This window comes from Tursiops truncatus, chromosome 5 (genome assembly GCF_011762595.2).
Source record: "Tursiops truncatus isolate mTurTru1 chromosome 5, mTurTru1.mat.Y, whole genome shotgun sequence".
Taxonomy (NCBI): domain Eukaryota; kingdom Metazoa; phylum Chordata; class Mammalia; order Artiodactyla; family Delphinidae; genus Tursiops; species Tursiops truncatus.
In genome coordinates, this window is record NC_047038.1 from 125,227,740 (window position 1) to 125,241,074 (window position 13,335).

The window sequence follows — 13,335 nt, forward strand, 5'->3', positions numbered from 1 at the left end:
GATGAGAAGAGAGACACATACAACAGAATATTGGGAAAGCAGCCTCCTAGCCTATAGTGAACTCCTTAGGGTCATTTTCAGAGTAGGGCTAAGTAGAAAAGATGCTTTGTCACAGCTTTGAACTCCCTTTCTGGAAATAGGAGTCATATAGACAGTCCAAAATAGTGCGTGTGCGCGGAGGGGAGTTTGGCTAGGTGGGTCACATGATACCATAATGCAGGACAGGTTAGGAAGCAGTCTGGGTTTAGGACTTGGCAAAAAAGACTCTGAACTCAGTCCTTAGGAGCTGTCCTGGGATGCAGGTGGGAAGGAGCAATGAGGGATACGTAGCCTGTGGGAACGTATTTAGGCATGACAGCAAGTACAAATTTTATTTCTTGGCCCTAAAATGTGGCCTATGTAACCGCTTGCAAATTTTCCTCTTTTTGATTAGAAATATTTTCTGCTTCTCAAACAGCCCTAGTCCTCACTTCACTCTTCGTGGTGGGGGGCAGGTTGTGAAAGCATCTGAGTCACAAGCAATACACAAGAGATTGCTTTAAACCAGTGAATGGAAGTGTTAGAAAGTGGAGTGCTGATTGTGATAGGTAGAGAACAGAACTTTTCAAAACAAAGAGATATTTTTTCAGATATTGAACCCATCAGGCAGTGGTAAATGTTACTTGGAAGAAGGTTTAAGGGAAAAAAGCCGATAGCTCAGATGACCAGGGGAATAAAAAATGCATGTTATCATTGAATGAATCCACAGCTACAAATGTAGCAGGTTAATTTACTTCACCCTTCAAGAGAAACAGTAAAAATTATAGCCCCATTTTCTCACCAACCTTACAAGCATAGATAGAGTGACAACTTGGGGGAAATGACGTGCTTTGGGACCATTACTCTTCAGGACACACCCTCATATAACATTCTCTTGTCTCATTCCCTAACCTGCATGTGTGTTTAGTATTTGGATGAATTTGTCCAGGTGAGAGCAGAAATGGATTTCTATACAGGATAAGAGCACTCAGGTCCAGTATCAGCTGAATCAGAGGAACAGAGCTGGCATTCTAACTGAAAATTACGCTAACCAGTTATCTCTTAAATCTGTCACCTTGAATTGGAGCCTGATTCGTGGCCATCTCCAAAGAATTCTCTCTCTCTGGAGCAAGTGTAAAATGGAAGAGTTTAGGAATCTCTAACACCATCACCGGCAAGTTTGACCAAGAATAGGAGGGGCAGGTGTAAGGTGACTGGCTGAAAATATGCACCCGAGGCAGGTGAAATTTGGCAGAAAGAACTCTGACCCTCGACTCAGGGAGACCTGTGACTCTGGTCTCTGTGGTGCTGAGGCTATGTTACCTTCAGCAGGCCATTTGATGTCTCCCAGAGCCCCAGTTTCTTCTGGTATGAATTTATGACTACACTCTCACTAACAACTTTATAAAAAACAACATAAAGGTATCCTCTGAGTTCAAAAGGAAGGGACTAGAATTGTGGTTGATTTGAAGATTAGCTCCGAGGGTTTCACACCACTCAGAATCTCTGTTAGTTTTGAAGGAAACAATGAAGGCTATGAACAGGGTACCCTTGGAACTGTGGATGAAATAATTTGATGGCCAGCATAAGACTACAAAGCTGGTTGGCCCATTTGTAGCAAGAATGCCACTCTCACCCAGGGCACAAAGCTTCTTTTCCATGTTTCACTCTGAGATTCCACCAAGTTCTACGTTCTGTAAGGGCAGAGGCTCTATATTATTTTTGTGTTCCTCTCCTGGTGGTTAACCCCAGTCCTACTCTGCCATCAGCACCCAGGAAGTGCCTATTCATTGATGAAGAAGAGAAGATGGGGGAACATGAATAAGAGACAGTGGAGAAAGAGTTTGGAAGGAGTAAAAGAATTATTCACCAAAGGAAGTCCTGCTCTTTCATGAGATCATTGCCTTCTAAATCATAAAATTTCTTTCCTCTGTATTCTCGGATTACCATTATCAACACAAGGGAACAATTACTTTTTCGGTCAGGTGGCTGACTCTTCCTTGGAAGTCAATGGCCCTCTAAACTCATGCTGAGTTGTTACGGACTTTGTTTACCAAACTTAAACTAAGGGCATCATGACACCCCGACTCTGTCCCCCTATTTCTCTTAGAGTTTGTGTAGCCTGAGAAAATTCGTGCTCCCTGCTTTTCACAGGCATTCACTGGTTATGATTTTGGCTTCTCTCATGAGCCAGGAGGCAAAGGTCTTGTACCTCCTTGTCTGATGCCCTTATGCCTCCAAAGGCAGCTGGTGTCACTTTAGAGTTAAAATACCTCAGGCCTAGAGCATATTGTCCCAGGCCCCATAGGGTGAAAGCAGCAAAGTCAGGTTCATGGGCTCCAAGAAGCTAAATTGCCAGCTTCTCTCTTCTTGGAAGAATGACTGAGTGTCATAAAAGAAGGCAAAAGGGGATTACTGTAGCCAGTGTTCATTTCCATAGGAAATCTCAAAACGTGGTCTGTCAGAGACTCCTGTAGGTCAGTGTTTTTCATAACGTCCTTTTTCCACTTGCATCGGATTCAGCTGGGAGTGCTGTAGGAAGCTTCCTGGCATGACTCTTTGACCTACCAAATCAACATCTGTTGGGTTATAAGAAATTTTAGGAAAAAAAATACTGTATATTTTTGCTAGGTTGTTTCCAGAAGCAGATACATGTTATTAAATATGAAAAGAACTGACCTTCTACTTTCCTGATCCACTAGTGGCCCTATGTTTTCAGATGTCTCTTAGTTTTGTGGCCTTTAAGATTCAAAGGCCACAAATGATGCCTACTCCTTCTTCAAATGCTACCTCGGGCTTCCCTGGTGGCGCAGTGGTTGAGAGTCCGCCTGCCGATGCAGAGGACACGGGTTCGTGCCCCGGTCCGGGAAGATCCCACATGTCGCGAAGCGGCTGGGCCCGTGAGCCATGGCCGCTGAGCCTGTGCTCCACAAGGGGAGAGGCCACAACAGTGAGAGGCCCGCCTACTGTAAAAAAAAAAAAAAAGCTACCTCACCCCCAGGTTGAGGACCCCCCCAATCCTAGTCCTTCCCCCACCAGCACCACAGAGACAAGAGTTTGTAGGGGCAGAAAGCAACAAGGATTGTGAGCAACTGTCTTTGGAAGAGAAAAATAAGTGGCTAGTGGTCTCAAAGAACAACTACCTCCCTTGGATTGGGAAATCCCAAGATAGCCACCTGAGATCCTAGCCCACACCTTCCTTCCTCATCCTGAGAATAGCTGGGCCTGGTGAACCTGCTGGCCATCAAAACACCATTTCCTTTATGAGATCACGTAACTCTTTAATCAGAATTGTTAAAACTAAAACCAAAACCAGAAAACTTATATTGGAGAGCATCTAGCTTTTCATGCCTTTGGGGGAAATTTCCGGTTTCCCTGAAGAAAAGTATGAGCTTGCAGCGTGGGCCTAGGCTCCCTGGAGATTAGGCAGCAAGACCCACTTTTATTTGCCTCTTGTTTTTGGAAGCAGGGCTGAAATAGCAAAAGGCACTGTGGAATGGAGAGAGGCCCCAAATCTTTGCTCCAAAATGCTTAGTTCTGCTTTTCTCAAGGAGCGGCAGGAAAGAAAGTCGTATACTTGTGTCTGAGCCCTGGATTGTGAGAGACAGTGCCCGTGCACTCTTTCCAATTAAACTCTCAGCCTCCACAGACAGTCTATAGAATATTTTAGCATAAGCGGGGGACTGAAGAACTGAATCTTTGACGAGAAGAGGTGATCGCATCTTCCAGGGCAAGCCCTGGGCCGGAGAGTCGCGCAGCGCGTCCGCGAGGCCCTTGGCGCCGCAGGGAGGGTGCGCCGGCTCCCCCGTCCCGCTCCACGGCTTCAGGTGCCTCCGTCCGTCCCGGGCGACCCCGCGGCTCGCCCGCCGCCGCCGCCAGCTTCCCTCCCCGTGGCATCGCCTGGCTTTAGCTCTGCGCGCCTTCTCTCCTCGCCGGGCCGGTTGCCGGGAGGGGCAGTGGGCGGTGGCGGCTCCCGCTGCGAAGCTGGGGGAGGAGAGGGGCCGGGGCCGGGCGCGGGAGGCGGCGAGAGACGCTCGCTGCTGCGAGTTCTGCCGGTGGGGGGCCCAGGAAGGCCGCGGATGGGAAGGAGGCCGAGGTTGAGGAGGCCGGGGAGGGGTGATGATGGTGTTAAATGTGGCCGCGCAGCTCCCCGGGGAGCTGCCTGAAAGGAGAGTGCGCTCACCAGCTGACAGCGCGTGCTCCGCTCCAGACGCTCGGCACCGCGGCCAGGAGTCTCTGCCAGCCCCTCTATTGTCAGCCGTCCTCTAATTAAGAAACGCTCCCATTACGGCAAAGCACCTCCACGCTTCTCGGTTCCTGTCCTTTTCTTTATCTTCCCCCGACTTCCCTCCTCCCCGGCCTCTCCCCTGCATCCCAGGATTTAACCCGTTCTGCGCTCCGTTAGCCTCTTCTTGCTAGTGGCCTAGCAGAAGGGGAGGGACCTCCATGGGCCGCGTCCAGGACTCTGTCCGACCTAGGGGGGAGGATGGCTGGTGAGAGCAGGGGTCAAAAGCAACGAGGAAAACTTCACCTTGATTCCAACTACCTCCCAGCCCCCATCTCCCACCGCATCTCGCAACACCGACGGCAAGCGATCCAACGACGAGAGGTCGCGTTTAACTCTCACTAGGACTTGCTGGGGTTTCCAGAGTGCAGTTGACAAGTCTAGATTGCAGTTGCCAAATGGGTCTTGAACTTTCAAATGAGCAGAGGGGAGAAGTAACTACAAGATATCCTTTTAATGAAAGACTGCTTACTTGGCTCAGGTTTAAATCTATAAAATCAATAGAAAGGCCTAATGAAAGCCTTGGTCCTGCCTTGGTTAAGATTAAGGAAATTAACCACCCCCCCTTTTTCTTCTGGTCAAGCTGGACCCCCAGTGAACAAGGTACCACGGAGAAGTGTTTAAACTTGACAGTTGCCAAAAAGAAACTTCCTGCAGTTTTCCGTGAAATCAAATACGTTTCAAAAAGTGTGGTGAGCCAAAATCCTCCACAAATAAAAGTGGTGGTGGGGTGGAAGACAGAATATGAAGCAAGCTGTTTAACGTATATAAAACTCCAGAAAGCACCAGCAGCCTGGCCAAAGACTAACCCGATTTATCTATCTTCATTACTTTAAGAAATGCTGCCTCTTTGTTTGTTTGGGTGATATTAAGCATGCTTAACGTGCACACATAGTTGATTCCTTTGCTAGTATCTTGGATACTTGGATCTGACTTTGGAAGGTAGAAGCTAATTGCTAATAATGGAGAGAAAGGAACCAGTCAGCATGGCAGGAGTGGTCTGGCATATGGGGAATGAGCGCTCAGAAATACTCAATATTCAAGTTTCCAAAATATTAATGAGATTATAGCAACCTGCAGCTATATGTTACAGCTTGTTAATGGAGTGTAAGAGAGCAGAGCTGCCAGACGTTTGTTATGCAAACTCCATAGCAGAACCTTAAAATGGAAATGTGATTGGACATCTCTTTCAAAGAAATGCCAGTGTTAAAAGAAAGAAAGTAATAGAATGAAGGAAAGAAAAGAAAAGAGGTGAAAGTCCTCATCTGAACTTTGAACACTTAATTTATCAGAGAGTAATTTGGCTTTTTTTCTGCGTATCTTGATGGGTCAGAAGAATTCATCCTCACTTTTCAGTCAGTGTGATATAGAATTTCCAATCTGATATTCTGTATGGCTGTTCTTTTCAGAAGAAATGGAAAGTGATTCCATTGAATGAAGCTGGCATTTTCTCCAATTCATATATAATGCCACTAACATTTAAAAGTATAAATATCTATCATTGGGGTACAAGGGGGAAGACCCCTGAACATTTACATAGCTGTAGCTCCTAACTATCGATTTTCTTAGAGAAAATTTTGTGAGCACATTGACCTAGTGGGTGGGAGTAGTAAGCTCAGTTCTGGATATTGACATTTTCAAGCTGTGTAATTTTGGGGCAACTCAGGGGGAGTCGTTTCTTCATTTGTAAAAGATGGCAAGGAAGAGTTTTGAAATTTCTACGAGTCCATGAAAAGAAAAGGAATAACTTGTAAGAAGCTTTTAACTCTGGTTAACACAAAAGGAGCAGAAACTTTTGGGAAATGAAATATAGATTATTTTCCTTGAGGAAAAAAATATCGCAGCTTTATTTTTCTTAGTCCTGTCCTTCCCCTACTCATTCGTAAGAGTTGTAAAAGCATTCTAGGTCCTCTTCTCTCTTTCTATCCACACATGCACACAAAACCAAGCCAAAAAACTATAAATATGTGTGTGCACATTCTGCAGGGTTGCTGTATGTCCATGCCTGTTGAGTCTGCTTATTGAGAGCGAAATGGAAATGTGTTAGAAGCAATCGCTTGATTTATTCAGCAGCCCGAAGATTCCTGATATTTATCGGGAGCACGGCAAACTCATTGGGTGCAAAAGGTTATCTAGGGGACAGGTGCATTGTTTCTGCCCCTGGAAAGCGTCACGAGCCGCCGCTCACCTCTCGCAGAGTGCTGGCGGAGGCTCTGGCTTCCCTTGGTCAGGTGAAAGCCATGGATCCCTAGGTGGTCAGCTAATAGCTTCTTCCTCGGTTCCCTGCTCAAGACCAGAACTGTACTCCCTCACCCATTACTTTTTCCGCAAACCCAGTTTGTGGCGCTCTCCTTTTTTTTCAAGGTGCTGGCAGGGAGAAGAGGACGCAGGAGCAATTAAACTAACCCTCTCTCGCTGCGCCCTCCCCCCACCCCGCTTCCCTGTTCTCGCAATTTGTTACCTCAATGTAGACACAAAATACAAAGGATTTAGCTTAAAATCAACCTCTCAAATCCAGCGAAGTTTAGCCAGTGGAAATTTGGCCAATCTTTAGTTTAACAAATAGTTTTACTCTCACGTTTGCCAAAAACATTTTTAAAGGTCTGCTTTCTGATCTCTCCCATACACGCGCTGTATTGGCTTTTTCAAAATCTGTGATCCTGAGAACCAGAATATACTTTTCCTGAGGACCCTGAGGTGAGAGTGAGCGCACTGTTAGTTTCTGTGACCGACTCAAAAATGTAGTTAAATGTTTTCTACATAGGCATTAAGTCAGAAGGACAAAATTAAAGCAAACATCATCTTCATTGGAAGAAGCAGAATTGTTTGGAAAGAAAAAGAAATGAGTGTAGCTCAATGATTTCCTAGGACAACTGCAGGAAATTGATTTCCTAGGACAACTGCTCATTGAATCAATGAGCCTCGATACCCCTTTCCCCTCAAGTTCTTTTCCATTGTTCTCTTTTCCTCTCCCCGCCTCTCTCACTCCCCCCAGAAAGAGGAGAGAAAGTGAGAGACAGAGGGAGGAAAGGAGAGAAAGCTTGTGTTGTGTATTTGAACTACAAGAAAAGCTTTCAGCCTGGCTAAAGTTTTTATGAAGTGAAATAGCTAATCCTGGTAAAGTTCACTACCCCTGGCTAGATCCTAAGAGATCTCAATTTCTTGCAGGAATTGTTGGGAATGGAATAAGGAAGCATGGAAAGATCCTGGAGAGATTCTAAAGGCACAATTGTACTGCAAGTTTGGGAAAGGTTTTACCTCACAATTTAATTATTGACTTAAACACTTTTCTATATAGGATTTCTGGTACTATGTGAAGGCACAAGGTCTGTAACGGAATTTTTCTTCAAAACTCTTGGGTCACACAAATTTGCATTTAATAGAAGACAATCCAAATCTTCAAGGTCATTTTAAACTGTTTTTAATGCTTATATTAGAATGAAATAAGTAAGTGACAAATAGAAGTTATTTTCACGTTTATTTTTATCATTTGCAAAAGGAATACATAAAACAATGGCAGTTGGCTTTGCTAAATTAAAATAAAATGATCTCGAGTAGAAAACGTAAAAAAAAAAAACGAATCAAGATAAGTAGAAATGGTAGCAAACACTCAATAATAAATAAGTTTTCTAATATTAACAAAGCAGAATAAAATTGACCAAATGCTTTTGACACTACTAGATGTGGTTTTTTAATTTAATTTTTAAAAACAAACATTTGCAAAGAGCTTAAGGGTAAGTGGCCGTGTTTAAAAAACAGAAACAAAACTGGTCTGCAATTGGCAGTTGAGTTTTTCCCAGAGCCGCAGCAGTAGCGGCTGATAAAGTGCGTGCGCCAAGTTTCCTAAAAGACGCCAAGGTTCTCGCGGTCCGATATACATACTGGGTATGTTTATACGATATAGAAACCTCAAAGTTCCTTGCTTTCTGACAGTTCCATAGTCAAAAGTTATCCACTTTGGAAGCATTAACTTTGCGTTTCATAATGCATTTTGGGAGACAACCTCGGAATACTCACTCTCCCACACGTGAGTGCGCGCAACACACAGGGATGGATGCCCAGGGTATAAAATAAATCAAACACAAACCAGTGACAGAGAAGAAGATGCGACGTTTTAGCAGCGTATTGGCAGCAGGGAACTAGAATAATGATGCTATGTATGAGTACATATAATTATACCTTATCTCTCTACAAGGGGAGCAGACTGTGGGAGGAAAGAACCCAACTTTAACAGCAAGCTTTCACCGAACAATATGGACGATAGGGAGTTTGGAACAGCGGCGGCTTTTGCAAACCATCAAATGTAGCTGCCATCTGAAGCCAAGCCGTTGCTAAACAACGACCATCGCTTAGCAAAATTTAAAAGGGTGCGGGGATCTTTGCCCGCGGGGCTTTCCGCGCCCTGGGAAAGGGTGATTTTGTTTCTGTCTCAGTTTTCCGGGTTTCTGTCACCTTCCTAACTTGCCTCATCCGAGTCACTGTAATGGGAATGGGGGGAAAACTCTCCGTCGCTTCTGTGGGACCGCGGCGAAGTTTTGCTACTTTCTTCCTGCACTGGCTGCAGGATGCCCCCAGGCAGCGAAGGCGACAAGTTCTTTTGCGCCATCATCGCCGTCAGGGCGCTGTCCTCGAAAGTCGAGAAGTGCAGAGCTTCCAGCTGCATCGAGTATCCTCCGGCGGAGGCCGGGGCCGAAAAGCGAGTCCGGCAGCTTCCGGGCGGGGTCGGCCGCTGCCCCACTCCCGAGGCTGGCGGTGTCCCCGCTGCGGTCGCGGTGCCCGCGCCTGCTTCGTAGGGGACGGCGGCGCGAAGTTGGTGGTGTCCGCTCTTGCATGATGCTGGCGGCGGCGGTGGCTGGTCCCCGCCGCTGGGCGTTTGAAGCAGCTCGGACAATGCGTTAATGTAGATCTGGGCCATCTGCAGGGTCTCATACTTGGACAGCTTCTTGTCGTTGTTGAAGGACGGGATAACGTTGCGAAGCTGGTCGAAGGCGTGGTTCAACCCGTGCATCCTGCGTCGCTCCCTGGCGTTGGCCGCCAGCCTCCTTTGCTTCTGCACCCCGTTCACCTGTTTGCTGGAAGGGGCGCGCTGGCGGCTGCAGCCCAGCTCGTCTACCACCACCCCGCCTTTCAGCTTGCACAGCTGTTCCCGCACTTTCACCGGCCCCGGGCTCTTGCTGCTGCCACTGCCGCCGCTCCTTCTCACCAGCTCTCCCCGGCCGTCCGCCTCGTCCCGGGGCGCCGCGGCCTCGGAGGCACCCAGCTCTGGGGAATGGAGCAAGTACTGGGCGGCGCGTGCCGTGCAGATGCCCTGCAAAGTGGGAGCCAGCCAGGCGCGTGGGTCGGTGCTGTCCAGGAGGGACAGCTCGGCCGGATAGACCGGATGCTCTCTCGTCTGCAGGGTCGCAGGTGGCTGTGATGGCGGCGGCTGCGGGAGGTGGTGCGGCTGGGGATGGCGGTGGTGGTCCCCCAGCTCCTTCACTTCAGCCCACTCTTGTGCATGCAGCAGGCGGGACATTGCACTGCAGAAGCTCGGAGGCGCAGGGTTGGAGGAGCCGCTGGCAAACAAGCTCAACAAAAAAAACCCTTCCCGGGTCTCTACTGCAATGTCTTATTTTTTTTTTTCTCCTCAACCCTCCCCCACCCACTCGGAGATCACACACCAGGTCGCGTGCAACGAAGCTTCTCCGGTTGCTGAAGGCGCTGCGCCCCTTTAAAAAGCGGCACGCGCCAGTGTGTCTTCCCCCGCTCCTCTCCCAGCCCCCTCCTCGCGCCGGTCGCGTGTCTGCTCAGCCAATGGAGGGCGCGGGCAGGCGCGTGCGAGCAGCCAATCAAAGAGTTTTTACACCCGGGGAAAAGTTCCTGCTAACCTAGCGCTCGGGCGCCCGCTCTAGGGTTTTTTTTTTTTTTTTTTTTCTTTCTTCCCTGCTCCTTTCTTTTTCCTTCGTAAATTCATATGTTAATTGCGGGTTGTAATTTGACTCCGGTGTTGTATCACTCCCGCCAGTTGCTGGAGTGCGGGAGCGGATGCGGAGCGGACTCTTGGCTGGAGGCCGAGTCGATTCGGGTCAGAAGTGCGCGGCCCGCCCGAGCGGTTCCAGGCGAGGCTGGACGCACCTGGCGCGAGGAGGGCCCTCGGGGAGAGGATTGAAGCGCGCCTGCCCTTTGCTGTCTTCAAGCTGGGATCGCAGCTCCCACCGTTTGTGCCCACACATTTAAAATTTCCCATATATAATATGACATTACGTATACTTGTATGTGCATGCATATAATACATGTATGTATATAAAAATCTTTCATAATCTACGTGTTCATAGATATATAATTGCTAAATGACGTCCACCATTTAAAATCAGTGTTAGAATTTTTTTTTAAAAAATGCTGTCTCCGAATACGTTTCTCATTTTTCATCTCTCGCTCTAGATCGACTTTATGTAGTCCTTTTCTTGACGAAAAGTAAAGCTCTGATACAGTTATAGAATGTACCAAATTCCAGACCCCCTCGCCCCCAAATTTCCTCCGTCCCCGTTTCCCAGCACCCTGCGGCCAACTAGGATAGTAATCTGCAAGAAACTCTCCGCTGAGTAGTGTTAGGGCAGGGATATTCTACAGTTCCAGCAACCACGGTAAGACTCCTTACTAAATGCGGAGCAAGGGGAGGGTGCCCAAAGAAAAGGGAAAGGCACCTGCGTTCCGGGCAGTTCTGACTGAACACTCTCAAGGTACAGAAGTCCGGAGTTACCTACCCTTCTGACTCAGGAGCCCCAGGTTTAATACGGCGCGAGGCTTCTCCGGCAAACGCTGAGAAACCACAGCCTAACTCCCTCCACCCCAGATGTGTTCAGTTAGGGTGTGCTCTCCCCGCCGTCACCTCCCCCCCCAACCCCCGCCCCGCCATGGCCACGGGGCCGGAGCGCTGAAACCCGGGAGGTCCTGGACGAAGCTGGGACACGGTCTCCCGAGGGAGCACCACCCTCCTCCCGCGCCTGCAGGGGAGGGGGGGGGGAGCTGGGGGAGTCACAGCAAAAAGCCAATCAGAAACGCCCTGGCCCCGGGCACGCACCTGCTGGCGCCCAACCCCGCTCCGCCTCGGGGCGCTCTCCTGCACCTTACCTGCGGCGCGGCAGTGGGACGCTACCCGCCGGTGCTAGTGCCTAGCACTAGCGGTGGCTGCCGTCCCTAAAGGAGTTTCGTCCTCTGGACAAGATAAAGAAACGCCAGCAGAGAGAGCTCCGTGGAACCTGGTTTTGCAGTGCCCAGAAACGACTGAAAAGTTGTTCTTGCTAGTATTCGCAGGGACTTGATCTAACCTGCCATTTAGAACTCCTTGGGCAAAAGAATCTCTGGGACTAGACTGGATTTAGTTTTAGATAGACTATATATATATCTTCTGTAGCTTGATGGAGATGGACTCTGTGTGTGTGTTGTTCATGGTGAAATATATTTCTTTTGGCCTGAGAATAAACAGGAAGCTCTTTTTCTTCACCCTCCCGTTTCTTTCCTTCTTTTCCATCAGGTGGGCAGAGGAAGCTAGGCATCTGAGCTGGGGGTGGAACACGCGGCCCAGTGCAGGCGATTGGAGCCTGGGTAGCATGAGGAGGGTGTCTCTGTAGAGGCTTCCTGTCACGGGATGTCAAATCCACTACGTAATGTGTTTGTAGGGGCTGGATGGTGGCAGAAGCCCCTGAGTATAGGGTATGGCAGTTTAAGCAGAAAAAGGAGGGCTTCTCTGTGTGTGGAGAGCTGGATTAGTTACGTACGGAAGGACTAATGAAAAAAATAAGCGTTTGTGGGGGCTTCCCTGGTTGCGCAGTGGATGAGAGTCCGCCTGCCGATGCAGGAGACACGGGTTCGTGCCCCGGTCCGGGAAGATCCCACATGCCGCGGAGCAGCTAGGCCCGTGAGCCATGGCCGCTGAGCCTGCGCGGCGACAACAGTGAGAGGCCCGCGTACCGCAAAAAAAAAAAAAAAAAAAAAAAGCATTTGAGAAAAATAGGAGTAAGGTTTCTCACTGTCAGAGAAGGGAGTTACAAATATGGAAATGGACAAAACTGTACTGATGAATTTGAGTTGGAGATTTTGATATGAATTTATGGTTTTCAATATGTAAAATAGATGATATAGGAATAAACATAGATTATAAATGTGGAGTGGCTGTGCATTCCTACATATATTCCCTAGCTCTTTTCCTTCTCAGGGCTTGGGTTCAGCAATGAGCATATCTAGCTCTCAGATTTTAGTTTCCAAATAAATTGCCACTAAAAAGATGCAGGGTTCCTGAAAAAATGGGCTAATTCTAGGGATGGTAGCAATGCTAATTCTAGGGATGGTAGCAATGCTAATTTCCTGACTTTGATGGCTTTATTGTGGTCATGTAAGAAAAGAGAATGTTCTCCTTTTTAGGCAATACTCACTAAAATATTCAGCTTATTCTCAAATAGTATAGTAAAAAATTTCCTTGTATAATGCTTGCAACTTTTCTGTAAGTTTGAAATTGTGTCAAATAAAAAGTAAACAAACCAAATAGGCATATTTAGTTTGTTCTTTGCATGTCTGGAGTTACCAATTCATGTCTAGCCAAGCATTATACAAGTGTTGAGGCTGTTGTTATTGCTGAAACTTTAAGTGAAGTGTTGCTCTGCCCAGCCACAGTAGAGTATGTATCCAATGGGTTTATGAATTCTCAGGTTTTAATGACTATTCAATTCATAAGAAGTCAAAAAATATTTCTCAATAGGTGCCAAGAGGGACTTCCCTAGTGTTCCAGTGGTTAAGAATCCGCCTTCCAATGGGGATTCTTCCAAAGGGGATGCGCGTTCGAGCCCTGGTCTGGGAACTAAGATCCCGCTTGCTGTGGGGCAACTAAGCCCTTGGGTTCTAAAGCCTGTGCGCCGCAACTACTGAGCCTGCACGCTCTGGAGCCCACGTCCTACAACTAGAGAGACGGCCGTGTGCCGTAACAAAGAGCCTGCTCACCGCAACTAAGACCTGATACACCCAAATAAATAAATAAATATTTTTGAAAAGAGGTGCTA

The 13,335-nt window shown here is 47.8% G+C and overlaps 1 protein-coding gene across 1 annotated transcript; it reads right to left on the bottom strand.

The window, feature by feature from the left end:
- Positions 1-8,759: 8,759 nt before the first annotated feature.
- ATOH1 (atonal bHLH transcription factor 1) lies at positions 8,760-9,952 on the bottom strand. The gene has a single exon (XM_004325134.4). It carries the CDS (start codon positions 9,816-9,818, stop codon positions 8,760-8,762), a length of 1,059 nt encoding a protein of 352 aa, XP_004325182.1. The 5' UTR covers positions 9,819-9,952.
- Positions 9,953-13,335: the final 3,383 nt, after the last annotated feature.

Bases quoted from the DNA above. Each gene is read 5' to 3' on its own strand.
- ATOH1 (XM_004325134.4), bottom strand. From the start codon at position 9,818: ATGTCCCGCCTGCTGCATGCACAAGAGTGGGCTGAAGTGAAGGAGCTG.